General features: G+C 42.3%; 2 protein-coding genes across 2 annotated transcripts in view; both read right to left on the bottom strand.

Annotated features, from left to right (window-relative positions):
- Positions 1–19,262, bottom strand: part of LOC125397387 (cytochrome P450 2A3-like) — a 153,273-nt gene that overhangs the window by 76,424 nt on the left and 57,587 nt on the right. The window lies entirely within an intron of this gene.
- Positions 9,137–17,731, bottom strand: LOC125397388 (cytochrome P450 2A5-like). The gene is made up of 9 exons (XM_048429771.3): positions 17,505–17,731; positions 17,079–17,241; positions 16,246–16,395; positions 15,813–15,973; positions 13,526–13,702; positions 12,238–12,379; positions 11,259–11,446; positions 10,540–10,681; positions 9,137–9,876 (listed from the first exon to the last, which is right to left on the bottom strand). The coding sequence occupies exons 1-9, from the start codon at positions 17,682–17,684 to the stop codon at positions 9,695–9,697; spliced, it is 1,485 nt and encodes a 494-aa protein (XP_048285728.3). The 5' UTR covers positions 17,685–17,731; the 3' UTR covers positions 9,137–9,694.

Below are 19,262 nucleotides of genomic sequence, written 5' to 3'. Positions count from 1 at the left end.
TGAAGTTAGTAGGAAGCCTGACTCAGGTAGGGAAGTACACGGGGAAAGGTGCTTCCAACCCTCTGTAGCTAGAAAAACATTTCATCAACTGAAAAAAATTCCTTGAGTTTGAGAGCCTGAGGCCAGCTATTGAATTGACCTTTGGAGCTATGTATATGCCATTTGAGAATGCAATAGAACCTAGGAACTCTGAAGTTCCAGGGATGTGCTTCATACCCACTAAGTAGCAACCCTCCAGCAGGTTGACTCATACTTAGAAGGTCTTGAAAGTAGAGCAGCAGTTCCTCCAGCATAACCACTCTCAGAGCTGGGATTGCTTTCCAAGTTCCCAGTGCACTGGGACATAATCCTAGATAACCCCAGGTACCAGGAGTTAACTGTCTCAGGATGAAGGGAGCTTGCCCTGCTCACAGACTTCAAGGCTAGATCTGGCCACCAGGGGCCACTGCTATTCAAGAAAGCAAACTACTAAGGTAAGGTCATTGTAGGCTAAGGGAAGGGGTTGGTGGAAGATGAGTGGTAGAGATATGGAGATTCAGGTCTTACAGAAGGCAATGGTGAGCAGATTTAATAAGATTGAAGAGATCATAGACTCTGATTAACAGGAGCAAAAGGTAGAAAGGCAACATTTACCTCCAAAAACTCTCAGTATACACAGAGTTATACCTGCCTTTCCAGTAATAACATCAGAAAAAATAACCAGCTCCAAAAACTCTAAGGTCATCAAAGAACATACATTGGAGCCTACACGTATGAATGATCTGAAAGAATTTAAACAAGCAATTGTGAATTATGGACTACATTCGTCCTTTGTTAGAGAGATGTTAAAATCCTGGGCTCTCAGCAACAGGGCAACCTCTCAAGATTGGAATCAATTAACATCAGCAGTCCTTGAGAACGGACCTTTATGGCATTTCAAATGCCTATTCAAGCAAGAGGCCAGACTTTTACAACAAGAATCAGCGAAAGGAATTGAGGTCTCTCTAGATCAAATTCTAGGTGAAGGACTTTACTCTGATCCTCAGGAATAAGCTCTTTATGATGAAAACATTTTATCCATATGTGTCACAGCAGCTTTAAGGGCCTGAGACAGGGTTCAAGACTCAGGTCAGAGAGTAGAATCATATATCAGGGTCAAACAGGATCAGAGAGAACCCTTTAGTGACTTTTTACAAAGACTAACTAAGGCTGTACAAATAGGGATACCTGATCCAGAAGCAAAAAATATAGTAATTGAGTCTTTGGCTTATGAGAATGCCAACGTAGAATGCAAAAGGATCCTCAGGTCTTTAAAGATCAGATCAGCACCTTTGAATGAATGGGTACTACACACAATGAATGTTGATACATTTGATTATGGCAATGAAACATGGGTGCATGAAGCAATTTCCAAAGGTAAAAGGAGACATTAGATTACAAAATGCTTTCATTGTGGCAAAATGGGACACATGAAAAGGGACTACAGACAATGGAATTCCAGGAATAATGCCTCTTCTAGGAATAACAGGAATAGGAGGAATCAGCCTTCAGGTTTATGTAGGAAATGTGGAAAAGGCAGGCATTGGACAAATGAGTGCAGGTTAACAATAGATAAACAAGGCAACTCGTTGCCATCAGGAAACACAATGAGGGGCCTCTTGCAGGCCCCATGGCGAATGTGGTCCAGTCATTTCTGGTCACTGCAGAGAACATGCCTTCTCAGGGAAATTAGAATGCCCCATGCCTGCTATTAAAAGCAATAATGGCCTGAAGGATGAGTTAAATGTGGTGAATGAATCAAGAAATCTAAGAGGACAAAGTAAACGAATATTCTGGCAGACTTCTATAAATGAACAAAGACCACAGCTAAAAGTGTGTGTAAATGGCAAATTTATTACTGGCTTACTGGACACAGGTGCGGATGTAAGTATCATTACTCCAGAATCTTGGCATCCACATTGGCCTCTTCACGAGGTAGATAGATATTCAGTTCCTAGGAACTGGAACCCTATCTCGAGTAAGACAAAGCACGAGATGGGTCAATTGTATAGGTCCAGATAGACAAATAGGAAAACTAAGGCCATATATAGCCAATATTGCAGTGAATTTATGGGGCCATGACAAATTGCAGCAATGGAATACCCAAATTAACATTCCTGCTGCTTCCAGAGCCTATCTTTCTGAGGACAATAGTACAAGATATTACAGATGGCGGAAACCAGCCATTAGAGCTATACAAGAACACAACACAATTGATGGCCCTTCAGAGGTACCAACAGCCATGCCTGCTGAAGCAGAAAAAGAACTGACAATGGTTGAAGAAAAATTACAGGAGGCTCATGTGGACAGGGTAAATCAAAAGCTTAGTTGTATTCTCATCATATTGCCTTCCAGAATTTCTCAAACAGAAATCTTGATGCAAAGAGATGATATTGTCTTGGAATGGATCTTTTTACCACACAAACCAAGTAAAAAATTAAAAACTTTTGTGGAAAAAGTCTCTGAATTGATTATAAAAGGAAAATTGAGACTTTGTCAATTAGCAGGTATTGATCCAGCAGAAATTATACTGCCTTTCACTGTTGATGAGATTTTAAAAAAAGTTGTGGGAAGACAATGAACCATGGCAAAGAGCTTGTGCTACCTTTTTTTTGGATAAATCAATAACAATTACCCAAAAAGCAAGAGACTTAACTTTATAAAGAGAACTTCTTGGATTCTTCCTCCAATCGTCCAAGATGTTCCAATAACCAGAGCCCATATATTTTATACTGATGCTAATAAATCAGGGAAAGCAGGTTACAAATCAGAAGAATTGAGTAAAGTGGAACAAAGTCCTGATGATTCTGTCCAGAAGGCAGAATTATATGCCATTCTTATGGTGCTTAGAGATTTTAAAGAACCTCTTAATATAATTACTGACTCACAATATGCAGAAAGAATTATCTTGCATATTGAAACTGCTGAATTTATACCTGATGATACAGAACTGACCTCATTGTTTATCCAGGTACAAGACATGATCAGGAACAGGCTTTGCCCTATGTATATAACACACATCTGATCCCATATGGGTCTGCCAGGTCCTCTGGCACAAGGTAATGCAGATATTGATCAATTATTGACTGGTAGTGTGCTGCAGGCATCTGAATTTCATAAAAAAATCATATCAATAGCAAAGGCTTGAAAAAAGAGTTTTCTATTACATGGCAACAAGCTAAGGAGATTGTAAAGAAATGCCCTACTTGCTCTTTCTATAACCAAACACCATTGCCTGCAGGGACTGATCCAAAGAGTACTAAAAGGAATGAAATTTGGCAGATGGATGTGTTCCATTTTCCAGAATTTGGCAAAATAAAATATGTACATCACACCATTGACACATACTCAGGTTTCCAATGGGCAACTGCTTTAAGCTCAGAAAAAGCTGATTCAGTAATCACTCATTTATTAGAAGTTATGACCATCATGGGTATACCTACACAGATAAAGATGGATAATGGTCCAGCATTTGTTTCTAGGAAAATGAAACGGTTTTTTGCTTATTATAATATTAAGCATGTTACAGGTATACCTTACAATTCTACAGGTCAAGCAGTTATAGAAAGATCAAATCAAAATATAAAAGATATGTTGAACAAACAGAAAGGGGTGGAAAATACCCCCAGGAATAGGTTACATAATGCTTTATTAACCTTGAATTTTCTCAACACTGAGAAGGGGACAACAGCTGGAGAAAGACACTAGATAATGCAAAAGTCTGCTGAATTAAATCAACCAATTTATTTCAAGGATGTGCTGACCTCACAGTGGAAGCCAGGAGATGTGCTGCATTGGGGAAGGGGTTTTGCTTTTGTTTCCACAGGAGATGAAAAATTATGGATACCATCAAAATTAGTAAAGGTTTGGTTTGAAGAGGAGAAGCCTCTTGGAAGAGATAAGTGATAACTCACTTGCAAGGATAATAATCACACCAAAGGGAAGAGAAATATATAGGTTGGGGGCAGGGTTCTCTTCTTGTCTCCACAGGAGAATGCTCATTTTCAAAGGATTCAAGGGACCCTGGATAATTGAATATAGAAACCACCTACGACCCAAAGAGGATCAACAATGAATACAAATAGTTTAGGTAAGTATTACTATTTTTTTTACTATGTACTAATGTGCATTTATTTATAAATATGTAGAGCTGGTTTTGGAGTTGGACTATGGCTCAGTCCCTCTTCATTTCTAAGCCTGTTGATAAGAGATATTTCAGAGTTTCTGTCTCATGTCAAGAGCCAAGATACGGGACAAAATAATTATAATTGATAAATTTTCTTTGCCTTTCCCCACATCTGTTTCTGTCTTTATTAAAATATATGTCTGTATATGTTTTCATACATAATGTTTAACTTTCCCATGACAAACAATAAATTTTTCTTCAGTAATCTTTAAAGCTTCTAGGATGAAGATGGGGCCCCACAACACCAACTCCACCTGATTACTATGATGTCATAATATTGATAGCACTATTTTTAGATCTGTTTTTTTGGTACCAGCTACACAAAACAGTTCCGAATGATGCACAAAATTTGACAACATTCTGGCAAGACCTCCTCAAACTACTCAGAGACTATTTGTAACTTTCTCACACCAAATGTTTTTATGGGTATTTTACCATCAATTATTTTCACAGGACCCCCTAAGAGAAATGACGCCCCCATGACAGCTGGAAACAATTCTAGAGGACGACGTCCCCTCTCCCAGTAGAATTTGACCTCAGGTTTAGGGACATCATTTAGGGGTTGGTTATAATTGATATAGGGATGAGGGAATGGGGGAAGTATTTTATAAGCTCAGGGGTGTTTATCATTAAAAAGGGGGGGATGGATTGGTGATGGGATAATAGTATATTGGTATTTGTGAGTTATTGTTTTTAGAAAATTGTATTGGTGTTGATTTTTGTACATTGATATATTGAATATTGTATGTGAGTATGCTTCTACCTCAATTTATATTGATATATATACATATATTTACATTTTTACCTCTGATTAAGATATTTATGTAATGATATACATTGTTTACATTTGGAGGTCATTGTCCTCACTCCACACAGTTGTTCATTCTCTTAGTCTTCAAGTTAGATAGATAGAAATCAATAGTCATATGTGCTTGTTATATTTATATTTAGGCTAATCAGGTTATTTAGGTGCATAGAGATCACACTTAGTATAAACAGAATAATCTTCAACTTCTTTGAAGAGCTGTAGAAAATGGCCTTTAATCTAACTCATAGTTCTATAATAGTGAGACACAGTCGCTCCCGGCATCGCCACTCTACTTCTGAGAGAATGTTGAGCACCAAAGACACTCCTCTTGGAGCTTGTCTTCTTCCTGGCAGAACCGGCCTTTGGGCAAAGAAAAAGCCCATACCTTAACCACTGACAGAATTACAGAATATCCATAAATGGATAAAAGCAGGATTGTCTTATCTTGCCACGACAGGGTGAGAGAGTCCTAAAAGGTTTCTTGCCTTTGAAAAATGGCATGTCAGTTACATCAGGCCTTAGCCAAAGTTGGTTGACTCAACATTGCATACGAGACATTGGGTGATTGCCTAGGTATTCAGTTGTCTCTTCCATTTGTTGTACATTTCGGAAGTTTACCGCTTGTACTTCCGGGCTGCTTGAGTAAAATTATTTCCCTTCTCAGATCTTTGATGGAGTTGAAGATTAGATAGTTGTAGTTACCATCTACATTATTTAGATTCCCTGAAATAGAATGTTTAGTAAAACTTTTGCTATATGTTTCTTGCTTAATATTGTTTGTTGTTTGTAACTTTATATTTATTATGTGCTTCTATTATTTATAGTTGTATTTGGTTTTGTTCTGTCTTAATTTTAGTAAAAAGGGGGAGATGATAGGGGAGTTCAGCTAATCACATTCTGTTCATGGGGCGTGTTGCCCTAAGGCAAAAGTTTACCTATAAACTTGGAAGGTGAAAGCCCCCACCCTCTCTCTCTCCTTCTTGACCTGGCTTGGATCTAGCATTCCAGCCAGGTGAAATTCTGTGTAAGTTTTCCCTTCTGTTTTTATTAAGGCTGTATCTTTTGTAAGATAGTCTGGGGACTTTTCATTACCGATCCCACTGCGTCATCACTCTGCTTGTCCCTGAGCCCTCTGGTTCCTCTGATCCTTCCTCCCCCTTCTCCACAGTACCTCTTATTCTTGTTCCTGATGGGTGTTTCTCATTTGATATGTGTGTGTGTGTGTGTGTGTGTGTGTGTGTGTGTGTGTGTGTGTGTGTGACATGAGGAAATGGCACAGCTCAAATGTTTGAGAGAGAAGAGGGTTATGACATACAGACAGAACCCAAGCTTCCTGGGCCAGCTATTCTTAATCACTCTTTCTTTACTCAGTATTGAAATATTTGACTGAAAACCGAGAGGGCAACAAGACAGCACACTTAGCTGAGTATCAAAAACTGTGTTATAATGAACCCAAGAACTCCCTCCTTCAGCATTTTCTCTGTAACTACTGATGTGATATGCCAGTGACCTGATAAAGTATGTGAACAGCTAGTGGTCACTACATAAAAGGATGTAGTACCTAAAAAAACAGCCTTGCTCATGGGTGGTTTCTTCTTCCTCATTCTCAGGCCCATGCTGTGGTGGTCCCTCTATTATATCTTCACTATGTTCCCTCCTGAAGTTATGGGATCAGCCTGTGCTCAGCTGGGTGCCTTCAGTTTCTAGGGTACTTTGAGCTCCTGTTGGATACCAAGGTTGGAGGGGAGATTTATTTTTGTTAGCTGAGTCACCTCCATGCTTCTTTTTTAACCTGCCTTGTTAAGTGTTTCATCTCCTCTTTATAGTTTTGGACTATGGCTTCTTCTTTAGTGTTGTCGCCGTGAGGGTTTGGAGGGTGGAAAGGGAAGGTGAAAATGATGTTAGAATATTATAATCTCAAAACTAAAGGAAATGATTTCTAAAATTAAAAATAGAAAAAATTCTCTTTGAGATTAATCTTTCTGACCCATGGGAAATTTTAAAGAACATTTATGAATCTGAGCTTTCTTTAAAAGCCATTATATGAATTTACGATGCTTTCTGCTATGGCTCATTCTGTAAGTTTGTCCATACTTATTTTTGTTCTGTTATTTCAGTGTTTTATGATTTACCATATGATATTTCTTTGAACCACTGTTCTGTAAATCTGCATTGTTTTTGTTAGTGTGACTTAGTCATTGCATAATTGATACATGTATCAAAATAACAATTGTACTCCATTAATGTATATATTTTTAAGAGGCTTATTTTTAAATCATGTCTATTTGTGTGTGTCTCTGAGTGTGAATGTATGTAAACCTCTAGTGCCCATGTTATCTAGAAGAGGATGTTAGATCCCTGGGAGCTATAGGTACAGGTTGCTTTGAGCTGCTGGACACAAGTGCAGGGAACACAATTCAAGTCCTCTGCAAGAGCATCTTCTGCTTAGAGACACTAAGATGTCTCCAGCCCCTAATATGTGTAATTTCTAATTTTCAGTGAAAGAAAAACTAACAAGCTTATTTCTTGATTTCCCTCTCTTTGTGACTTTTGTGGTTTAACTTTGCTATTGATTTCTGGCTACATTTCACCTTGTTCATCAGAGCTTATCACAAGGAATGTTCCAGGCCTGCTTCAGCAGGATGTGTACTCTGTTATTGAGCAGAACATGGTTGGACACAGTACACCTTGTCTCTGTAAACTGGATCGTGACTTCATGAGTATATATTTTTCCCAACATTACAGGGTTAATTAGTTCTTTTTCCTCCCTCCCTTTCAGACAAAGACTTGATAGTGACTGTCTCTTCCCATGAAGGTGTGTCTCATTGCTAAAATTGAACTAACCCCTTTTGCCTCTGTGTGTGTATACATTTTGTATGTGCATGCAGGTGTGTGTGTATGCATGTAGGGCCCAGAGGACAAAACTACGTGTCTTCTCCAGTGTCACTCTACTTTGTTTTTCTTGAGACAGGATCTCTAATTAAATTAAGAATTCATGATATGATTGGACTGGGCTGTCTTCAACACCCTCCCAGCATTAAGGTGACAAGCATGTGCCACTAGGCCTGACTTTTGATGGGTGCTGAGGATCCAAACTCAGGCCCTCGTGATTCAACTGAACAATCTTCCCCACTCTCTTCCTTTCTCCACCAGTCCCCCAGAAACCATCTGCAGCATGTAGGATTGGAGTTTGCCACGGGGAGGGGGGAAGAGGGGAGCTTGCAGTGCAGTTCCCAAAGATGACATCTCGATGCCCTGATTCCCCTGCTTCTTCCTGGGTATGCCTGATACTGACAACCTTAAAAATAAGAAAAGAGGCCCAGCTGATGTATCCACCGACATCGAGATTGTGCCTTGTTCAACTGTCCACTCATCAGATTTATAGTAGTGCCACTGGAGCATATGCTTCTAAAACTCTTTACTGGCTGTGATCCCAGTTTGGTAAGCAAACATTCAGCCTTTGGAAACTAACTCATAGCAGAAGATGTGGTCGTGTGCATCCCTACAATGTGCACTTACACACACATTCATGAATCAGCACACACTCATGTCAGTGTGCTGTCCCTAAGATTTCCTGGCTACCTCTGAAAATGTCTTTCTCCACCAAGAACCTCATTAATAGGCCCAATTCCAGTTTGCCATATGGACTCTGAGTCGAACACATTCACTTTAATAAACAATGCTTGAGTGATGATGCCTTGGTAATCAGTTCTACAAAAGTAAATCAAAGTGTGGTGAAACCACGTTGGTGGCCCACTCAAAGCTCTTGAATACCTCTGGGCAAGAGGATGAGGTTGTAAACTGAGTTTTTGTTGCTTTAACTAAATTGTGGTGATATTTGAAAAAAAATCTGCCCACGGACAATTCACATGGATATTCATTAAAGTGTTACTGCTCTTGGAATAGGTGAGACTTCCATAAACTTAGACTAAGGAAACATTGTAAGGTCAAGAATGTGCTTCAATAGTAAAATGGACTTGAATTTTCTTCCTTTCCGATGCATTTATAAGTGTTGATATCACAGGACTCTTTAGCATCAACTTGACTGTAGCATGAAGGGGGCCTGCTTGTTCATCCCAGCTGCCCAGCTAGCTTAGTCTCCAAATAATCACACAGAAACTGTATTAATTAAATCACTGCTTCGCCCATTAGCTCTATCTTTTTATTGGCTAACTCTTACATATTAATTTAACCCATTTCTATTCATTTGTATATTGCCGTGTGGCAGTGGCTTACTGGCAAAGAACGTCTACCTCCAGCGCCAGATCCATGATGTCTCCCTGACTCTGCCCTTCTTTCTCCCAACATTCAGTTCTGTCTCCCCACCTACCTAAGTTCTACCCTATCAAAAGGCCAAGGCAGTTTCTTTATTCATTAATCAAGAAAAGCAACACACAGACAGTTGGACCTCCCACACCACTTGACAAGGAATACTTATTCTATAAATAATGTCTACTTTATTATTACCATTATAATTATTACTATTTATAACATAGTATAAATTTCCCCTTTCTCGTGCTCTACCTTTGAAGTGGCAGTCTGTCTTCTGCAAGTCTATCATGTCCTCTCTCTCTCTCTCTCTCTCTCTCTCTCTCTCTTTCCTGTTCCCCTGATCCCTTCTAAATCCCAATTTCCCACTAGCCTGATCTCCATCCCTCCCTTTATGCTATTCCAGTGCTGGCTCAACGGGATAAGAAACTCATGGTGTAGTTTGGTGGGATAGTGGCAAAACCCAGGAGTCTAGGGGACACATCGATATCCTGGGGTGCCTGTGGGGACCTGAAGTGGAAATTTTGCAGGATGTTTGTGAGGAAGAGAAAGAGCTCCATTCTAGCCAGTCCTTCTCCAAAGCAGTTCCGTTTTCCTAAAGAGAAGAGACAGGGAGGGTGAAGCCAGTTCTTGATGTCATCCTCATAGCAAATCTCTGGCTGTATTCTCTCTGGGAGCAAAGGCTGAGACCTTCAAAGAAGGCTCTAATCTCTGAACCTCAGTTTCCTTTGTACTTGTGGTGAGTTGATTGTCACCAGGATATAATAATGAGAATTGTGGATTCCCTACTCTAGAGAGGTGCTCTCCAGTGTGGATGCCATGTAGCAACATTCTTCCTTCTTTCCTTCCTTCCTTCATTCCTCCTTCCCTCCCCTCTTTTCTTTCTTATTTTTTTTTTGATTTTTTGAGACATGATTTCTCTGTGAAACAGCCCTAGCTGGACCACAACTCACTCTGTAGACCAGGCTTTCCTTGACCTCACTAAAATCCTCCAGTCTCTGCCTCCTGAGTGCTGGGATTAAAGACAAGTGCCACCACATGCAGCTGTCACACCTTTCTATGAATTGGTTGTGTGAGACTTCATTTCCCCTAATCTATCACGACAGCTTGATCATCAATTTCATGGTTCAGTGCTTGGACAATATGGGAGTTGCAGCCAACTGGCTGGGGGTTTGATCCAAGAGTATCTTCCAAAAGGGAGCGATACAGAGATCTGTTGGTGTGAGCAGTGGCCTAGCACTAGACAGTGACCTCTTACCTAAAGAAAAGGGTACAAATGCATCACTCCTCTTAAACTGCCCCTTGTCATCCAGGAAGTGATTTGGGTTGAAGTCTTTGGGGTTGGAGAAGAACTTGGGGTCCTTCAGCACAGAGCCCAGCATAGGAAACACTTCAGTGCCCTGTTGAAGAGGAATGTTTGATTGATAAGTTAGATTTCGATGGGTGTTCTGTTGGCCTATAGGGGTGACATAAATATAATACATGGGAGTTGAGGGGGCTTTGAGGGAGAGCCTTTGAGAAATGTGAGTTCATTATCCTTGAGACACGAGATGTGGAGCTCATGTTATAGGAGACAGGATGAATGGGTGTCATGGGGTCTCTGTTCTGTGGTGGGAGGTAGAAGGATATGTGCTTCATTTCTCCCAAGTCAGGAATTGAAGGGTATTGGATTTATGTACCCCTAAACAGGATACATGGCAGACATGTCACTCCTGTCTCTGACAACAGATCTAGGTAAATTGAGTTTATGTCTTGAGACTTGATGATCGAAAGACATGGAGTTGAAACTCCTGGGTCAGAAAGTCTGGGAGAAAACCCAAGATAAAGGAGATTCTGTGTAGGAAGATAGAGGTATGTGGTGGCAGAGAGAGCATGTCACTTAGAAAGTGAGAGAAGACTGGTGATTTCTAATGAGGAAGAGGGCCTGCAGGGCCATGAAGAAGGCTGGAGATTACTATAGGCTAGGTGAGTCAGTACCTTGGGGATGAGGAAGTTACGGAACTTGGTGTCCTTGGTGACCCTGCGAGCCACCCCCATGGGAACTATGTCTCCAAATCTCTGGATCTCATGGATGACAGCCTCTGTGTAGGGCATCTTCAAGCGGTCCTCATATTTGGGCTGCCGGTTCTTGCCAATCACCCTGTCAATCTCCTCTCGGACTTTGGCTGAGAAGAAGAGGCATGTGTTTAAGAGTCCAAAAACCTTACCCTAAGGATGATAATGCAAAAGTGTAGTGATGTCCCCTCTGTGTGCAGTGACTGTCATTAATGAATAAAGAAACTGCCTTGGCCTTTTGATAGGGCAGAACTTAGGTAGGTAGAGAGGACTGGACTAAATGCTGGGAGACAGGAGTTAGGAAGAAGTGCTGGAGTAGCAGGAGACAGACACTGGGAATTTTACCCAGTAAGCCACTGCCATGTGGTGATACACAGATTAATAGAAATAAGATACATTAAGATGTAAGACTTAGTCAATAAGAAGCTAGAGCTAATGGGCCAAGCAGTGATTTAATTAATACAGTTTCTGTGGGGTTATTTAGGGGCTAAGCTAACCAGGCATCTGGGACAAACAAGCAGGCCCTACTGATAAAGTGTAAAACTACACTGAGGACATTAAGCAGTGCATGGCATTGTCAATCATTTTCAGTACATGCAAGTCATAGGCATTGTTGGACGAGGTTCATATTAACTGGATCATACCAGAATTTTGTGAGAATTGTTTGGAAGGAGATTTAGGCAGAGTCTTAGGGACAGGGAAATGGGTCCTTTGAGGTTCACTTGAGCAACACAAAAGTTGATAAAACAGCTAAAAGCTGGTGCCTACCAGCTTCTCTCTGTCTCTGCAGAGAAGGGAGTAGCTATCTAAGAGTCTAGTTTCTTGAGAGAACTTGGGAATATTATTGATGATCAGAGAAGCATGTTTAGAATCTACAATATCACCCCCCATGCAGTTTTACCCTGTATATCTGGGTACTTCATGAGCAACAGAAAGCCATAGCGAAGGGTGGTGCTGACAGTCTCTGTACCACCAAAGAAGAGGTTCAGTGTAGTTCGCACTAAGTTCTTCATGGAGAACTCTGTATTGGGGTTCTTCTTCTCCTGTGGGGAGGGAAGAATTCACGTCCAACCCACTCCTTATGCTCTTGGTGCCCTTCTGTTTTAACTGCTTTCCCTGCCCTAATTCACTTCGCTTTGACCCAGATCAAAGGAGAGAAGGGGGATTCTGGCTATGACAGCTTCTCTTCACGTTCCAGAGCTTTGGAAGTAATTCAGTGCCCTAATCCATTGCTCTTCTGTCATTCATGACTTAGTTGATTGTCTGATTTTTAATGATCAATTAAATGACCAGTTTTTATTTAATGTGCTTTTGTGTTTAAGCAAGGGTGTTGGGTTCCCTGAAACTGGAGTTACAGGCACCTATGAGCTGTTGTGTGAGTGTTGGGAATTGAACCCTGGTCCTCTGGAAGAGCAGTCAGCGCTCACAACCACTGGGCCACTTCTCCAACCCTCAGACAATGAGTTTTAGGCAAGAGGAAATTACTTTTTAATTATAATCCTTAATATTCCCTAAAGAAATTTCTCCCCTCAACCCTCAGCACTTCAGAGTTCATGAAGTTTCTTTTTGGCCAGACACCACACACTGGTAATCCCAGCCTCCAGAAAGCAGACGTGGGAGGACCACCACTGGTTTGAGGCTAGCCTGGCCTACACAGCAAGTTTCAGGACAGATAGGTCTACATTAGCAAGATTCTGTCTTAAAAGCAATAATGACAAAATCTCCATATCCATTCCACAGTAAAGCTCAGATCACACAGATGTAAGTGGCCATGAGGACAGGCAAAGGCAAATGGTGTGTTAGCTAAAAGCACCAGCCCATGTCAGTGAGGTAGGATTCATGACCTTCTTGCTCTGATATCAGGTCACCTATATTCATAGGCTGCAGCCCCCTCATTTGTAGAATAGGAGTCAAAACACAACCTTGCTCAAGAGTTGTGGGTACTAAATACATGAGTAAAACTAAGTCTTTAAAACAGTGCCTGGAACATGACAGCCTTGTGTACTGACTGCTTTCCTAGCCTGTACACCCTCATGAGAACAAGGGGTAGTGAATGGAACAGTGATGTTGAATGAAGATTATAGCCATGGGACTAATGAGTTGTCCTCTGTTAACCCCTCCTACCTGTCCCTGATTTCATCCTACTTGGCTTTGAACCTCCCACCATACTCCCTGGCTTCAGGATTTACCTCCTGCATACGGATGAGAAAGGAGTCAATGAAGTCCCTTGGGGAATTGGGATCCAGGGTGCTCTGGTTCTGTTTCACCTTCTTGGTTATAAAGTCTTCCAAACCCTGCATTTCCCTAAAGGACTGTTGCTGTGGTCCCGGCAGGTGCTTCATCACTGAAGAGAACATCTCGAAGAGCTGATGGTGGGAAGGGAATGAGAAACCAAGGCAGTTGTCACTAGACAAAACTCAACAGATGTGGCATCTGTCTTAGGATGAGGGGTGTTCACATCACTGTCCAGGAGTTTAGGTACCAGATGGTGCGATGCGGTAACAGACTTCTTATAATTTAAGCCTGAGGGCTATTGTTCAAGATTTTAAGTGAGATGGATTTGGGAACACATACAGGTTTGGGGTATTCAGGTGAGACTGGGGTGGGAAGCATCCATTCTTTGGGTAGGAGTTACCTATGTAGATATTTAGGAGGTTGGGTAGGAGTTACCTATTTAGATGTTTAGGAGGTTGGGTAGGAGTTACCTATGTAGATGTTTAGGTCGTTGGGTAGGAGTTACCTATGTAGATCTTTAGGTGGTTGGGTAGGAGTTACCTATGTAGATGTTTAAGTGGTTGGTAGGAGTTACCTATGTAGATGTTTAGGTGGTTGGGTAGGAGTTACCTATGTAGATGTTTAGGTGGTTGGGCAGGAGTTACCTATGTAGATGTTTAGGAGGTTGGGTAGGAGTTACCTATGTAGATGTTTAGGTCGTTGGGTAGGAGTTACCTATGTAGATCTTTAGGTGGTTGGGTAGGAGTTACCTATGTAGATGTTTAAGTGGTTGGTAGGATTTACCTATGTAGATGTTTAGGAGGTTGGGTAGGATTTACCTATGTAGATGTTTAGGTGGTTGGGCAGGAGTTACCTATGTAGATGTTTAGGAGGTTGGGTAGGATTTACCTATGTAGATGTTTAGGTGGTTGGGCAGGAGTTACCTATGTAGATGTTTAGGAGGTTGGGTAGGAGTTAACTATGTAGACGTTTAGGTGGTTGGGTAGGAGTTACCTATGTAGATGTTTAGGCAGTTGGTTGCATCAGCTGGGGACAACTGTTCATATACTAATGGGGTTTGTATTGGTGAGTTCTAACAGGTTTTCCAGCATTCAATGAGTGCTGGATAGTCACAATAGCTAAATTATGCAATCAACCTAAGTGTCCAAAAGCAGCGTAATGGAGGAAAAAATGTGATCCATATACATAACTGAATTATTCTTCAGCTATTAAAAACAAAGTGGGTCAGGAAAGTGGGTCTACCTGGAGATAACTCTATTAACCAGTCTTAGAGAAATAACTCATGTAATTATATTCATTTGTGGTATACATACAGTAAATCATGTGTGTACATATCTATGCATATGTGTGTACATGTGCATCATTTGGAAGGAGAAGAGAAACTGTCTCAGAGGTCAAAGTGGAGTAAAGGAGGAGGAAATGTGAGAAAAGGGAAGGTAGAGGATATGGGGGTGAATAGGCTCAATACACAATATATGCTTTCCCCAAAAAATAAAATAATAATTATTTTAAAGTAGTGCTGATAGTCATGTTCACCTGCATTGCTGTTAAAACTGCTTCAAGGCGGATGCCACTTAGATGTGTGAGTGAGCTGTGTTGGAGGACCTTTAACTGGGGTGTTTGAGGGACAGTCAGTGCAGAAATTCTGCTTAGAGATGCAGGGGTTTAGGTATTTCCATGGCTGAGTAAAGAGCTCGTCTACATAGTCCAGTGGACTTGCACTTTACGTTTTGCAGATGGCACATGATTTGAGTGCCTTGGATTTTGCTGCAGCAGGCACTTGGGCACTAAGAGGAGCTAGTGCATTCAGCAGGTCTCCCTGTAGCGACCTTGGTTAGAAAGTAAAATGAATTGTCCTGGTAATGTCCGCCCAGTTGAGACAGGTCTCTTTCTGTCCATCTCTGTCTCTCTGTCTCTGTCTCTGTCTCTCTGTCTGTCTCTCTGTCTGTCTGTCTGTCTGTCTGTCTCTCTCTCTCTCTCTCTCTCTCTCTCTCTCTCTCTCTCTCTCTCTCTGTGTGTGTGTGTGTGTGTGTGTGTGTGTGTGTGTGTGTCTGTATGTGTGTGAATGCCTGACTGTATTGCTGGCTCTGATTTCAGTTTTCGCTGTTGAGACTGTCTAGACATCTGTTCAGGTGCAACTGTCGGGCTACTTTGAAGGTACCTATTAAACGGGAGTTGGCAGTTTGGAAGTCAGCTGGCAGCTATGGTCTGGGGGTGGTAGGATAAGATAAAACAAGTTACCAGCCCGGGGGATGTAGCTGTGAACTGGAAACTTCCCATCATCATCTTCAGTAGTGACAAGAGCTCTTTATCCTTATAGTCAAAGCGGTCCCCGAAAACGATGGAGCTAATGACATTGGACACTGTTCTGCTCAGGTAGAATGTAGGATCAATGAAAGCACCTGTAGGTAAGGAGGAGGATGGAGAGCGAGATGTGGGAGATAGGAAAAAGGCTTCCACGATGGGATAGCATCCGATTCTTTGTATCAGAGAATTCAAAATGAGCACGTGCTGCAGGGCTGAGTTCTCCAACTCCTTCAAAACCTGGACACCAGGCTCCACAGAGGGACCAAAATAGTCTTCCCTAGCCTAGTTCCCATCCTGGATGTTGGTGCTGTTTTTCTAGGGTGTCTTCCCCTTGGTCAGTCCTGAGAACTTGCGGAGCTCTGCTTACCATTTGTCTTCCGGAATGCCTCCAGGAGAAAGCCTGCTTCCTCTTGGATGCGCTCCTCAATGCCACGCTTGCCCACACCGAAGTCCCTCAGTGTGGCAATGGAGAAGCGCCTCAACTGCTTGGCGCGATCCCCGGTGCTGAAGACCAAGCCTGGGACGGAAAGTGAGGGGCAGGGAGAGGTCAGAGAAGAGGAATGTGGCTGACTACTCACCACCTTTGCTCTGTTCCCCAAGAGCTAGTTAGAGGACAGTAGAAAGAGAGAGGCAAAAGGAGGAGAGATGCCAGAGGCTCAGAGACAGAGGGACAGGACAGAGGCTAGAGAAGGGAGATTGGGGAGATCTAGGGGGGGGGTGGATAAAGTTGTAAAAGATTTATAATTGAGCTAGAGAAGGGAGGAAATAGGGAAGGAGGGACAAAGAGAATCTGGGAAGAGGCGAGATTGCTGCCACGATATTGGGCTTAAGAACAGATTTCTGTGATGGCCTGGCAGTGGACGAAGTAATGGTCCAAAAGAAGAAAGACAGCATCCCGGGCAATTACAGAAGCTAAGAATAATAGAGTAGGGTGAGCAAAAACTCCAGAGCTCTTTAGAGGCACATGATGCAGATGGTAAATTCCAAGAAGGAAGAGAAGACATGGGTGGTGTGTGTGTGGTAGGGGAGGGAGGTCAGCAGACACAAGCAGAGAAAAACAGGAAGATTAGGAAACAGTGGATCCAATACCCCACACAGCAGGAGGTGGTGATGTGAGTGGAAGAGTCCAGGAGAAGACAGGGAAAACTGATGCCTTCCAATTGTTCCCTGACACATTTCCCTGCATCTTGCCCCCCTCACCATAGCCTTTGAAGAGCCAGTCAAAGATGGGCGATTCGCCACGCCCACTGAATTCCTCAGCTTGATCCACCAGAGCCTCCTTGACTGCTTCCTGTCCACATAGTACCACAATTCGACGAGGCCCCAGATGGATGGTGAACACGGGACCATAAAGTTCGCTGAACTGATGAAGGTGGATGAGCAAAGTTAGAGAAAAAAGGTCAGACCTTGATGACAATGCTGGGATTCATTTCTCTGGAGTTCTAACAGCTATCAGATGGGATGCCCCAAGATGTAGTCTCACATGCCTAGGAGTTGGTTGCTGGCTCTTCACAATTCCCCCAGTCTAAAATTACACTCCTGGGGTCAATACCCTACTACAAAGTGTCTATGAAAACTGGACATCCTTCTGTCCCCTATTCTACCCTTTGCCCTGCCCAGTGGCACCTTTACGAGGGAGTTGTATATCTGCTCTGTATTCAGCTGAAAGTAGTTCCCGATGAAGGGCAGTGGGGTGGGTCCTGGAGGCAGCTTTCCTGAAACTTTCCTCTGCTTCCAGACAGACATGAAGACCAGAACAATGAGGAAGGCCAGCACAGTCACCAGGAGCAGTCCAGAGGCCAGCATGGTGGCGATGTGGGTGACAGACAGATGGCAATGGCTGGATTGGTTTGTTTTTATACATCCTGAAATGGAAGGTGGCCTTTGGCCTTGATTATGCAACTGTTTTATTTCTCCTCCAGACTACCAACCCTGGTCACGCAACCAGCTTGAGACACAGCCAACAATCGTGGAGGAGGAGGAGACCCCATGAGGGATTAACAGGGAGTGGACTGAAATTGTGACTTCTGAGGAGAAGTTCTCCAGGGTTCTGTGTTACAGAGGAAAGGGACAGTAGACAGCAGCCAGAACTGAATCCTTCAGAAAATTTGTATTGGAGATACTTCTGAGCTCTGGGTGTGGGTTCTCCTGGGAAGGACCAAAATGATGTCATATTAGGGTCTCATTGGCTTGAAACAGGATGAATGGCTATGAATTTGGAAGTTCATTTTCTTCCTTGTTTGAGACAAGTTTTCACTATGTCATCCTGACTGGCCTGAACCTCAATATGTTGATCACAGAAATCTACCGACGTCTGTCTCCTGAGTGCTGGAATTATAGGCCAACACCACTACCCCCAACTCTGGGAGCCTTTCAGTGAAGATAGTCCTGGATTTAAGGAAGGGGAGACTTCAGGAATATGGGTTGTGGATCTTGAGGCAAGAATGACTTTGGAAGAGGAGTACCTTGGAGAAACATACGGAAATCCCAACAGGATCTTGGAGTTAACACCTGTACCCAGGTGGGATATACTTTGGTTTTGGCCCTAGGCTATCTCTTGATACCCAGAACCATTATGGAAGTTCCTAAGGCCAGGATAGGAATGTAGGATCTGGAAAAGTTGAGGAAGACCTTAGTCCTGTTTCAAAGGAACTTTGCACAGTACTAGAGACAGTATCTGAAAATCATGATCATCAGAGGGTCTGTCTAGGTCTTAAGGAATGATGATATCAACCACCAATACAGTAGAGAAGTTCTAATTTACAAAAGCACCCCCCCTTTCCTATTCAGATCCTCAGGAAAGACCACCAGGTTCACTGGCTCATGGCTGTTGTAATTTACAAAATTTCCCTATTTTATATATGGGTGCACTGAGAATAGGACACCAATGGTGGCATGGGGGCCACATACATGAAAACCTACAGCTAAGTCATCAAAATATTCCTTAGCCTACATTTTAATTTTCTTTTCCTAGACTCTGTTCCCAACGAGTTGAAATAGAACATGGAGCAGGTTATAATCAGAGTGTGTGGTAAGCAGACTGATGCCTGCATTGCCTGGTGATATTATTAGCCAGAAGAGGGAAACTGGGAGGGGCTTTGGTAAGCATCCAACATGGGGAACAGAAGAGGACCCTCGTATGCTAAGGGTGGCCACAGAGAAGGGAATAGTCCACTGTTCTCCCACATTGAAAATTTTTGTTAGAATAATTAAGGTAGTTACCTTTTGATAATCCTGTACCCCAGGAAGATCATATGTATCCCATCTGGGAATGTTAGTAATTATGAATTGTCACCTTATCAGCCTCACTGAAATTGCCAGATCACAAAAGAGTTGTAATTCAACTTGCTTTTCTCTTCGTTGCCTAGCCCAGCTCATTCTGGG

The sequence above is a fragment of the Myodes glareolus genome, chromosome 1 (genome assembly GCF_982192425.1).
Source record: "Myodes glareolus chromosome 1, mMyoGla1.1, whole genome shotgun sequence".
NCBI classification, from domain to species: Eukaryota; Metazoa; Chordata; class Mammalia; order Rodentia; family Cricetidae; genus Myodes; species Myodes glareolus.
This window is presented reverse-complemented; position numbering and strand designations above follow the sequence as displayed.